At 44.6% G+C, this 12,859-nt stretch overlaps 1 protein-coding gene across 2 annotated transcripts; it reads right to left on the bottom strand.

The window, feature by feature from the left end:
- Positions 1-330: 330 nt before the first annotated feature.
- LOC126983590 (ras-related GTP-binding protein C-like) lies at positions 331-12,433 on the bottom strand. 2 transcript variants are annotated; one of them, XM_050836398.1, is made up of 9 exons: positions 12,198-12,433; positions 9,876-10,045; positions 9,356-9,584; positions 8,214-8,391; positions 7,176-7,312; positions 4,232-4,374; positions 3,060-3,208; positions 2,728-2,912; positions 331-1,643 (listed from the first exon to the last, which is right to left on the bottom strand). In XM_050836398.1, the coding sequence occupies exons 1-8, from the start codon at positions 12,198-12,200 to the stop codon at positions 2,770-2,772; spliced, it is 1,152 nt and encodes a 383-aa protein (XP_050692355.1). In that variant the 5' UTR covers positions 12,201-12,433; the 3' UTR covers positions 331-1,643; positions 2,728-2,769. The 2 variants fall into 2 exon arrangements, with proteins under 2 accessions (XP_050692355.1, XP_050692356.1); XM_050836399.1 differs by having other exon boundaries at positions 3,060-3,205.
- Positions 12,434-12,859: the final 426 nt, after the last annotated feature.

Below are 12,859 nucleotides of genomic sequence, written 5' to 3'. Positions count from 1 at the left end.
GATAAGACAAGTTAGGGATTAAAAAAAATCTTTGAGGGGTGAAAAAAGGGAAGGAGGACGACAGGAAGGGAGGGACAGGGGTGATGTGTGTGTGTGTGTGCTTGCTTTTTGTTATAATTATTGTTTCCTTAAGGTAAACTCAACAAAGAAAGTAAAAAGAAAGAAATGCATGACCTAATAGATAAAACTCTCTCTCTCTCTCTCTCAAGGACCTACAGAGATAAAATGGTAAGGAGACAACAAGAGGAGACAGACAGACTGATGGACAGACACAGAGCGACAAACAGGGTTGGTCAATACACTATCAAGTAGCCATAAATAACAGCATGGTACAGTTTCAAAGTATTTTATTTGTCATGAAAAACAATCACCATATCCTCACAACATAACTTCGTACTAAGCTCAGGGCAACGACATTACGGAGAAGAGATGAAAACGGTTCCTTTAGAATAATCTGCCCGGCATCTATGGATATAAAAATGTAGAGCACAACAAAATATTTCTGTACACACACTCAAGTCAGGCAACCTTCTGCTTCCCTCCCTGCTCCCCTCAAAGGCTCAAGGGCTGGACGCGGGGCAAGGCCTTACAGAGGGGCCTTGCGCTTCCCATGGGCCCAGGTGTTATGACGGTAATTACACCCACAATCAAATATATCATCCACCCCCCTATGGTTCCCAGCCCATGCACGGATGAAGGCAGCTTTGAATAGTTATAATTTTGCCTCCCACCCCATGCACGGATGAAGGCAGCTTTGAATAGTTATAATTTTGCCTCCCACCCCATGCACGGATGAAGGCAGCTTTGAATAGTTATAATTTTGCCTCCCACCCCATGCACGGATGAAGCCAGCTTTGAATAGTTACAATTTTGCCTCCCACCCCATGCACGGATGAAGCCAGCTTTGAATAGTTACAATTTTGGCTCCCACCCCATGCACGGATGAAGCCAGCTTTGAATAGTTATAATTTTGCCTCCCACCCCATGCACGGATGAAGCCAGCTTTGAATAGTTATAATTTTGCCTCCCACCCCATGCACGGATGAAGCCAGCTTTGAATAGTTATAATTTTGCCTCCCAGCCCATGTACGGATGAAGCCAGCTTTGAATAGTTATAATTTTGCCTCCCCAGCCCACGTACAGATGAAGCCAGCTTTGAATTGTTGTAATTTTGCCTATCTGTTAGCATAAGTTGATCAGACGATACTTTAAGGCCCTGAGGTGCCGTGACAACAGGACTCCCTTGCTATGGATATACCTCTTAACTCTGAACAAGTCCCACAATGCCTCACTGCATAGCTCGGAAATAGGAGAACCCCAATGTGCTGCAGCCTTGACGGTGCCCCACATGTCAATCCAGCCTTGCCCACACACACACACACACACACCTCAACACATACACACACATACAGCATTGCCAAGCTTTTCAAAGACCCAATAATCATCCCTTTCATGTGAGGAGACAGACAGCTCATCAGTAGTAGCCCCTGTCTTGCTCCTCGTGCTGCGCCCAGACCTCCGAGGCTGTGCAGGCAGGATGGGCAGAGTGAGGCTGAGCAGGAAAGTGAGTGGCCAGGTCTTTGTGCTGTGGGTGGGCCTTGCGTCTTCATCCTGCCTCAAGTGGGGGTGATGGGCTGAGGGACCTGGGGAGTGGCACACGAAAGTTATAGGTAAAGCTAGGGAAATGGGACAGTGGAAGAGTCTGGGAATGGTGGTGAGGGGTCAGGACTGTGAGAGCTATTAGTGTTGGGACCTGAGGAGTGACCCACGAAAGCTATAGGTAAAGTTAACCCAGTAGCAGCGACGGGCCAAATTTGTGCCGTGATATATATAAACCCCAAAAAATAGATGATACATAAACTGATCACAAATCCTTTGATATATATTATGAAATGGTTTGTGTGAGGGTGATTTTTTCTCATTTTTCTCGCTTAGAGGGACCAATAAGAAACATGATCCCCGCTGCTACCAGGTTAAGGGAATGGGACAGTAGAAGAGTCTGGGAATGGTGGTGAGGGGTCAGGACTGTGAGAGCTATTAGTGTTGGGACCTGAGGAGTGACCCACGAAAGTTATAGGTAAAGTTAACCCAGCAGCAGCAGGGATCATGTTTCTTAATGGTCCCTCCAAGCGAGAAAAATGAGAAAAAATCACCCTCACACAAACCATTTCATAATATATATCAAAGCATTTGTGATCAGATTATGTATCATCTATTTTGGGTGGGTTATATCATGGCACAAATTTGGCCCGTCACTGCTACTGGGTTAAGGAAATGGGACAGTGGAAGAGTCTGGGAGTGGGTGGTGATGGACAAGGACTGTGAGAGCTTGAGAGAATAATTGCTGAGGAAAATGAGAATTGCAGTGGAATAGTTAAGGAAACAAGTGGCGACGTTTAAACCCTTGACTGCAGATTTCCTACAAGAAGACATCAAGCTACAGGAATGCAACAAAAAGTGGCTGCTACAATTCAATGGAGAAAAATGTAAAGTCATGCACCTTGGGAGGGGATATCCACCATACCAATACCACATGGAAACACTCCACTATCCACCACAGAGACAGAGAAAGGCCTGGGAGTATATGTTACCAGGCTACCAGTGAAGGCCAAATCCGTGCCAATCGCAGCGGACGGGTTAAAAGAGATGGGGTAAAGGACCTGAAAAGTGTGACATGAAAGTACCATACCATTCTCTCAGGACATTAGTGTGACAAGCATACTGTACCTGTGTGTGACGGCCACCTTAGAGCTGCCAGGGTTGTGTGTACTAGGTGGTGGGGCCGTTGGAGTGGCTGTTCTGCAGGAGCGGTGACGACAGGCTGTTAGTGAGTTGCTGGAGCTGAAGCTTGCGCACGTCAAACACGTCCTGGATAGCCTTACGGAAGCACAGGAAGTTGTAGTCGATGAGCCCTGGAACGCATGAAACGGGAGTGAGAGAAACCAAATGGTGATTTTTATAGCAGTGATTTGCGAGCTCTTTTTTTTTTTTTTTTTTTTTTAGCTGTAAAAAAAAATGAATGTGAAAAATGAGAAAAAAACACACGCTGCCCCCCCCACCTTGTTTGTCGAAGCTCTCCTCCCTCAGGATGCAGACGAGGGCCAGGTAGCGGCTCACCTCCCTCAGGTACAGGACGGTGGCATTGTTGAGCTTGATGATGCTGGAGCTGTCCTTGTCAAATGGGACCTGCGTGCCCTCATCCTTGCTGCTGGCCAGGGAGACGAGGGGATGTGAGCGGGGAGGAGGAGGAGGAGGAGGAGAAGAGAGAAAGATGATTTGAGGAGGAGATTAGGAAGGAGATGAAAGATAGGAGGAGGAGAAGGAAAGGAGAAGGATGATTTGAGGATGTGGATAGGAGAAGGAGGATAGGAGGGGGAGGAGGAGAAAAATAGAAGTAGGGAGAGAAGGAGGAAGAGAGAAAGGAAGGATGATTAGAAGGGGAGGATAGGTGAAGGAGGATAGGAGAAGGAGGTTAGGAAGGAGATGAAAGATAGGAGGAGGAAAAGAGAATGATGATTAGAGGAGGTGGATAGGGAAGGAGAAGGAAGAAGAGGATAGGAGTAGGAAGAGGAGTAGTAAACAAAGGAGGTGAAAGAGGAGAAAATAAAACCTATGTCGTATAAAGTCACAAGATAAAATATGAAGAGAAGAAGCAGAAAGAGGAAGCAGCAGAGGAGGCAATAAGAACAGAGTAAAGAGGAGAATGAGCAGGAAGAAGGAAGAAGAGGAAGCAGGAGAGGACAAAGAAACACATAAAGAAGAAAACGAGGAGAAATAAAAAACAGAGAAAGTAAAGAAACATTAAGAAGAAAATACTAACCAGTAGGAGGGAAGCAGAGGAGTTTGAACGCAAGAAAGTTAAACCACAAGAAGAAAAAAACATTGTAGGGAGGAGGCACGGGAAGCAGAAGGAAGGGAGCAGAGGAACCATTGAAGAGGAGTTTGAACACAAGAAAATTAAACCACAAGAAGAAAAAAACATCGTAGGGAGGAGGCAGGGGAAACAGAAGGAAGGGAGCAGAGGAACCATTGATGAGGAGTTTGAACACAAGAAAGTTAAACCACAAGAAGAAAAAAACATTGTAGGGAGGAGGCAGGGGAAACGGACGGAAGGGAGCAGAGGAAGCAATGAAGAGGAGTTTGAACGCAAGAAAGTTATAATACAAGAAAAGACATAAGGAGAAGGAAACGGAAGCAGAGGGTTCGTACACACCTCCACATTCGTCCTCACCCGTAAATGTCGGATATATCAATGACGACATCGATCATCTCACAACACAGCTCGTAGCTCTGCATGTCCACCGCCGAGGAGTCTGTGGCTATGTAGATCTTGGAGAGCACGTCAAATAGGAACGCCTTTTCTATACCCGAGTTCTGAAACCGCAGCAGAGAATTAATGGATGTGAAAAATGAGAAATGAAGAAAAATGAATGTAAAAAATGAGAAATGAAGAAAAATGAATGTGAGAAATGAAGAAAAATGAATGTAAAAAAAAGAAATGAAGAAAAATGAATGTAAAAAATTAGAAATGAAGAAAAATGAAAAAAAATAATGTAAAAAAAGAGAAATTAAGAAAAATGAATGTAAAAAATGAGAAATTAAGAAAAATGAAAAAAAAAAACAATGTAAAAAAAGAAATGAATGTGAAATAGTATGACTGAAAAATGAAAAATTAAGAAAAATGAATGAGAAAAAATGTTGCTCGATCTGTGTGGTGTGGCCCTGCAAAGATTGAGGCTTAAGGTAATGGCATTCATACACGGGGGATGTAGAGGCTGAAAAAACAATAGCTAGTTTCCTTGTGAGAGTAAGTTGCCCTGGCTCTTCACTTTTTTCCATGGATATCAGGAAGGAGATGAAAGATAGGAGAAGGAAGGGGAGGAAAAGAGAGGGAAGATTTGAGGAGGTATGAGTGGGGAGTAGGAGGAGGAGGAGGAAAAGAGGAGGGAAAGTGAAGGAGGAGGATAGGAGAAGGAGATGAAAGATTGGAGGAGGAGGAATACATGGGAATACATAGGAAGAACAGACACCAGAAGACCTATCGGTCTATGGTGAGGGTGTCTGTTTACTACCGCTACTACTAGTGATCTACGTGTGGTAGGACAGGACAGAATAGATGAAGGCTCCTCCCCACCCACCTCTCCCTCCGGCAACGTGCCGGCAGGAAATAGTTAGAAGAGAACACCATGTACCTTTAAGGAAGAAAGGGACATGGAAATTTTACAGTAAAGAGAGAAATAAGAGGAAATTACTACCCTTAACTTACACTACTGTTAACCTAAGCTGTGGGGGAATATGACTTCATTACATAAGAACATAAGAACATAGAAATACAGGGAGACTGGAAGAGGCCGAGTGGCCTACACAGGGCAGCCCCAGAGTCCCCCCCAATACCCACGATGGGTGAGGTGTAGTTTCAGGGGCACAGGTGGAGGCTTGATCCTCGTTTTACCGGCGGTACTAGGCACGCACCAGTAACCTGTCACCTTACTGCACCCACACCTCACTCCACCTGTCATGCGGACATTAACTGTTGCTTTACTCTATTGTTGACTTTCGCTACTTGCAATCTAGGTTGTGGGGGAGAATTATATGAATATAGGTTGTGGTCTTGCTGCAATCTGTCTGAAAACATGCGAAGAAGGGTCAGTATAATCTTATATCCCTGAAGTACTTATCCAAAGAAGACTTAAAGCTATTGATACTCTGTGCGCTAACTACTGACGGTGGGAGTCTATTCCAGTGATCGACGACTCTGTTACTGAAAAAACTTCTGCGCACCAATGTGTTACATCGATTTCCCTTTAACTTCATACCGTTGCTGCGTGTTCTTGTGTTGGTGTCTCTCTGAAATAGACCATCTGGGTTAATGTTGTCGAATCCATTAAGGATTTTGAACACTTCAATTAAGTCCCCTCTTATCCTTCGCTTTTTTAGGGAAAACATATCTAAACGCTTTAAACGCTCGTCATATGGCAAGTTTCGGAGCGCTGGAATTTGTTTGGTTGCTCGTCGCTGTATCTTTTCTAGCAAAACTTGATCTTTGATAAAGTTCGGTGACCAGAACTGAACGGCGTATTCTAGGTGTGGTCTTACAAATGCTAAATATAATCTCTTCATAAGTTCAGGTGATTTATAATCAAAGTTTCTTGAGATTAATCCCAACATCATATTGGCTTTTTTACTCGCTGCAGAACATTGATCACTCATTTTAAGAGTGTTACTGATAATGACACCAAGATCTTTTCCTTGTTTTACTTCGCTGAGCTCATGTCCTTGAATCTGATATTTAAAGTTAGGATTTTTTTCACCTATGTGCATTACTTTACATTTATCTACGTTAAAACTCATTTGCCATTTTTCGCTCCAGTCGGCAAGTCTTATTAAGTCTGATTGAATATTCTCGCAACTTTGACTGTTCATTACCGTACCTCCTAGTTTGGTGTGCGTGGAGAGAGGTGGAAACCATGAGGTGCTGACGTCACTCCCCACCCACTATAGGCCTCCTCTCTCATAGGCCTAGTGGAAACACGGGCTGCGCAGGGATGCCAACCCTATCACTCACGCTATATGTTCCGAATTATACCCATATTTGCCTTTCAATCAACCATTTTCTTTGTGATTATACATTGAAAAATATGTATGATTACACTAATATATGTAAAATGCTTCAATTATCAATATTTCCGTGTAGAGATGTTTACAGAGGCTACCAACCCAACTCAGAAGAAGCTCAAGCGGAGGAAGGGACCGAGATCACCTTATAGTATCCCACAGAAAGGGGACACCGTTTAAGGGAAGAGGAGGAGGAAGGTTCAGGGGCTGCCTAATGGTACAGCCGTTAACCCAGTAGCAGCGACGGACCAAATTTGTGGCTTTACCGTGTAGCAGCGACGGGCCAAATTTGTACCATGATATACACCCCCCAAAATAGATGATGCATAAACTGATCACAAATGCATTGATATATATTATGAGTGATGATTTTTCTCATTTTTTTCGCTTAGAGGGACCATTAAGAAACATGATCCCCACAGCTACCAGGTTAGAGGAGGAGGGAAAGTGAAGGAGGAGGACAGAAGGAGATTAGGAAGGAGATGAAAGACAGCAGATCTCTGGCAGACCACCCCACCCCTCACTCTATTCCCATACCCTCAACAAAGAACGGTACTCACAGAAATAAACAGATTGAGGAGGTTCTCGAGGGTGGGCAGCTGCGGGATGAGCTTCTGCACCACCTTGCTGAAGGCCTCGAAGATACTGTGGTCGTAGATGGAGGTGAGGTAGAAGCTGAGGTGGATCTGCTCCATGCCTGCGGGGGAAAGAAATTTGGGTCATGGATGGAGAGAGAGGGGCCAAAATGATGGAGTTAGAGAAATAGTTATAGATAGAGGGGTTAGGGAGAGGAAGATGGGCCTAAAAGATGAAGTTAGAGAGATATTGACAGATAGAGATGACCAAAAAGATGAAGTTAGAGAGATAGTGACAGATAGAGATGACCAAAAAGATGAAGTTTGAGAGTTGTGACAGATAGAGATGACCAAAAAGATGAAGTTAGAGAGATAGTGACAGATAGAGATGACCAAAAAGATGAAGTTTGAGAGATAGTGACAGATAGAGATGACCAAAAAGATGAAGTTTGAGAGATAGTGACAGATAGAGATGACCAAAAAGATGAAGTTTGAGAGATAGTGACAGATAGAGATGACCAAAAAGATGAAGTTTGAGAGTTGTGACAGACAGAGATGACCAAAAAGATGAAGTTAGAGAGTTGTGACAGATAGAGATGACCAAAAATATGAAGTTAAAGAGATGGGTTGGGGAGAGGAAAAGAGGGTGTAGATGGAGAGATGGGCTACAAGGATGGAGTTAGAGAAATAGTTATAGATAGAGAGATGAGTTGGGGGAGAGGAAGATGGGTTGTAGATGGAAAGAGAAGGGCTAAAAGGATGATGTTAGAGAGATGGTTATAGATATAGAGATGGGTCATGGAAATGTAATTATGGAAATGGGAAAGATAGGTCATAAATGGAATTCCTCACCCTCATACCCTTCCCTCCCTTCTTCCCAAACCCTCTCTCCATTCCTCACCCACCCTTCTTTCCAAGCTCTCCTACCCTTCCCTTACCCCCTCCTTTCCCACCCTCCCAAACTCTATCTTCTATCCCTCTTTCCCTCCCTTCTTCTCAAACCCTCTCTCCATCCCCCCTCACCAGCATCCACCAGTTCGTCGTTGGCCCGCTGGTGGATGTCGCGCTGGGTCTCAATCTTGGTGTCGTCGGAGAGCCCATCGACCTTGTGGATGAACACCTCGAACCTGAGATGAGGGTTGACCTTATGTGCGCGTAGGACCGTCTGGTGCAGGCGGTTGAGGGCTTCCATGTAGTCATCCTGCCAGGGGAGGGGGGGGGGGGTCATTAGCAATTGTTTACCATGCTTGTTTGCCCTGATTGTCTACCTTGATTCTTTACTTCAGGGATTGTTTTTTTCTTCTTTTTTTATGGCAAAGGAAACAGATCAAGGAAAAAAAAAAAGGAAAGTTATGAAAAAAAGCCCACAAATTGCCTGTGATTGTTTACTTTGTGGATTGTTTCTGGGCTTTAGCAATTGTTTACCATGCTTGTTTGCCCTGATTGTTTACCTTAATTCTTTACTTCAGGGATTTATTTTTAAATAATGGAAAAAAAAGCCTGTAAATTGCCCATGATTGTTTACTTTGTGGATTGTTTACTGTGGAGATTGTTTGACTGTTTACTTCAGGGACTGTTTGGCCTTGTGATTGTATGCTTGAGTGATGGTTTGGATTTATGATTGGTCAGGTTAGGGGTTGTTGGCAGGAGTGACTGTTTGCCTTAGATATCGCTTACCATAGATGATCAAATTTTCTTTTTTTACATTTTTTACCACTAGGCCCCTTAAAGCCTACCAGTGCTATAGACCAACACTAAAAACACAGCCATCCTTAACCCCTTGACTACGGATTTCCTCCAAGAAGACATCACCAAGCTACAGGAGTGGAGCAAAAAGTGGCTGCTACAATTCAATGAAGAAAAATGTAAAGTCCTGCACCTTGGGAGGAGATATCCAGCACACCAATACCACATGGGAACACTCCACTAATACACAGCCACTAATACAGGTAACATACTAGTGCTATTTGACCTCTAATTAACAATGGAGGTAATATAAGGTTCAAAAACAGGGGAAATAAGGCAGAGAAAGACCTGGGAGGATATGTTACCAGGCTACCAGTGAAGGGGAAATCCGTGCCAATCGCAGCGGACGGGTTAAAACATTCCTGGGCTAGCAAATTTTCCTCCAGTCATTCACCTTCACCTAGTATCGTCCCCCTCACCTGCGCGTCAATAACAAAGACCAGAGCGCCATGACCCCCAAATATCTTCTCCGAGTCGAAGGACGGCTCAAAGAAGTCAATCTGGCCGGGGAAGTCCAGGATCTTGAACTGGACGAAGGAAGAGTTGGAGATGTTCTCGGACTCAATCTTGTTGGTAGACTCGAGGAAAAGTGTCTCGTTGGGGGTCATTTTGTGGAAGACGACCTTCTGGATGGAGGATTTGCCACTCCTGACGAGGTAGAAGGAGGGGGGTTAGGAGAGAGAGAGAGAGAGAGAGAGAGAGAGAACTACAAACAGTAAGAAAGAGAAATGGAGACAGATAGAGAGAGAAACAGAAAGAGACAGACAGAGAGAGAGAGAGAGAGAGAGAGAGAGAGAGAGAGAGAGAGAGAGAGAGAGAGAGAGAGAGAGAGAGAGAGAGAACTACAAAAAGAAAGAGAAACAGAGACAGATAGAGAGAAACAGAGACACACAGAAAGAGATATACAGACAGACAGACAAACTATACATCCACACCCACCTCCTAAGCCCCATGAGGAGGATCTTGGGCTTCTGGTCGGGGGCGAAAATGAGGGATATGTCCTGATCGGGGTCATCGGGGCCGTAGACAAAGTCCTTCGGGAACGAGCCGATCTCACAGCCAGGGCCATACTCCCTGTAGTGCTTGTCATCCTCCTGAGTGTATGACGCCTGGCAGGGGAGACAGGGAGGGTGGCAGGGTTAGCATTAGGTATTATATTTAAATCTTCATTCTACCACACATCACCAGGATAGTTAATTACAGGCCAGGTAATGTTAGTCTGTTACTCCTGTTAACCCTTTCAATACATGACGCAGACGTCAGCGTCAGAGTATGGAAAGCGTCAAGAGGAAATGGAAGAGGATTAATCCTCTTCTAAACCTTTCAATCCTCCTCTAAATTCCTCTTACATTTCCTCTTAAAAGGTTTAGAAGAGGATTAAGAGGTTTAGAAGAGGACTAACGGACACCGACGTCGGCGTCGCCAGAGTGAAGGGGTTAATGGCTAGGAAGTGTATTTAAGATGTGGTAAGTGGATATGTGTGGTTTTTGCTATTTTTTATGCCTACAGCTTGAACGCTTTCTAGAGGAGAGTATGACGACACCTCTCCACCCAAAATTGACCTCTCTTCTGGCCTCTTGTTCTGGTTTCTTTTGTTGGAGCAGCGTCTAGAGCAGTGGCTCCCAACCAGGGGTCCATGGAAGAATTTCAAGGGGTCCATTGAGATCCTAATTATTTTTTAATTTATTATACTGGAATTAGGAGACATGCAGCTCTGAATAAAATTCATACCACTGTACACAATCCTTAAAACTGAATTCATAAATGCTTGAAATGCTCTGCATTAGCTAACGGTACCAGGGCTGTCAAACTCTCGGCCCACGGGACAAATTTGGCCCTCGGGATGGTCATGAGTGGTCCGTGAGATGTAGGGGTCCACAGGTGAAAAAGTGACTGGAAAGGGGGAAATGGACAAAAAACGTTGTGAACCACTGGCCTCGAGGGTCTTTCTGTTCCTGTTTTGGCTTTTTGCCCCTGAGCTGCCTCCCTGGCCATGAAGCAAAGAATACACCCATGACCCATAATGCACAGCTCCTTCATGCACTCCCCATGTACGCAGCAGCCAGCACAGGTAACAGACTAGTGCCATTTGACCTTGAATTAACTATCTAGGTGCCATAAGGTTCAATGGCAGGCAAGAAAAGGCAGAAAACAGCACTTATGACATGCCTCCATATACCAAACTTCCTTTACCCACTTCCCAGGTAGATAAACATTAACACAGGTAACAGACTAGGGTAAAGATTCGTTTAAGGTCCATGCCAGTATCTCATAATCTACTTTATGAAACATCACTATCTCTTCATATATCTTTTTACAAACCTTCAACAGTCATGGAAACATTTTGAAAATCCAATTCAAGGACTTTTTTTACTCTTGAAAATAGGAGATAATGTTTACGAAAGCGTGTCGCCTCCTCTGGCGGCAGCCGCGGCGACGCTACAGCCGCCGCAGCCGTGAAATAGCTCACAGAGGGTTTAGGGTCAGGGAGCATATTTAAACTACTCCAACCAAACTTTACGACCTACTAACAGGGGGGCTGTGCCCCCCTCGACCCCCCCTTCTAACCAGGGGGGGCGTAGCACTCCCCCACATGTATATGTGACTTATTTCAGCGAGGGGGTATTTCTCGCAACACCGGCTGCAGCGTCGCCGCAGCCGTCGCCAGAGGAGGCGACACGCTTTCGTAAACATTATCCACTATTTTCAAGAGTAAAAAAAAAAAAAAAAGTCCTTGCATTGGATTTTCAAAGCATTTCCATGACTGTTGAAGGTTTGTAGAAAAGATATATGAAGAGATAGTGATGTTTCATAAGGTAGGTAATGAGATACTGGCACGGACCTAAAATGAATCTTAACCCAGACTAGTACTACCTGACCTCTAATTAACTATGCAGGTGATATAAAGAATAATAATAAGCAAAATAAGGCAGAAAACACCACTAACAACACGAGTCCATATACCACACCTCATTTCCCCACTGCCCAGGGTCCCAGCCACTAATACAGGTAACATACTCGTACTATTTGACCTTAAATTAACAATGGAGGTCATGTAAGGTTCAAAAACTGGCAAAATGAGGCAGAAAACAGCACAAATCACACGAGTCCATATATCAGACCTCATTTCCCCACTTCCCAAGGTCACAGACATTAACACAGGTAACATACTCGTACTATTTGACCTTAAATTAACAATGGAGGTCATATAAGGTCCAAAAACAGGCAAAATAGGGCAGAAAACAGCACTCCGAGCCTCACCATTCTTGCTGCCTGGCTGAGGGTGGTCACATGATGTCCCCGCCCCTGCCTGCCTGCCTCGCCCTCCCTCCCTGCCGGCGCCTCACGGGGTCCTACAGCTCCTACAGGGTCCTACGGGGGTCCTGTGAGGGGTCCTGGGACTGGGGTGACCTAGGGCTAGGGACGCCGTGTGTACGTCAGTGTGTACGAGCTGTGGACGTGTGTCTGTGTGTGTTGCCAAGTCGTGGCTTATCACTTCTCTAGGGTGCCCAGGACCGGTACCGATAATAAGGGTACCGGTTACACGGCACTATACCGGTACCAGACCAATCGGCACGGGTACCAGTACTGACCAATAGGCCTACTAGTTTTCGCTATATTTGACTTACCTGGATTTCTTACCTGGATGACCTTTCCCTATGAGTCATGCTTGAGTAAACCGTCAGGCAAAGAACCGAAAGGTCTCACCAATTAACCAATGCGCCATGCAGCCTATCGATCCAAGCTCATCAAACAACATATAATATAATCCAATAAGACGTAGGCTGGAAAGTGCATTAGGAATTAATTTCGTATGCTCAGGGATAATAGTCTTAAAACTTGTGGGTGATTGATTGATTGATTGATGGTTTATTGTTGTAAATATATACAATAAAGGAGAAGGGCTCAGGAACATATATACA

Source organism: Eriocheir sinensis, chromosome 54 (genome assembly GCF_024679095.1).
Source record: "Eriocheir sinensis breed Jianghai 21 chromosome 54, ASM2467909v1, whole genome shotgun sequence".
In the NCBI taxonomy this organism is placed as follows: Eukaryota; Metazoa; Arthropoda; class Malacostraca; order Decapoda; family Varunidae; genus Eriocheir; species Eriocheir sinensis.
Note: the sequence above shows the minus strand (reverse complement) of the source record. Positions and strands in the feature narration are given on the sequence as shown.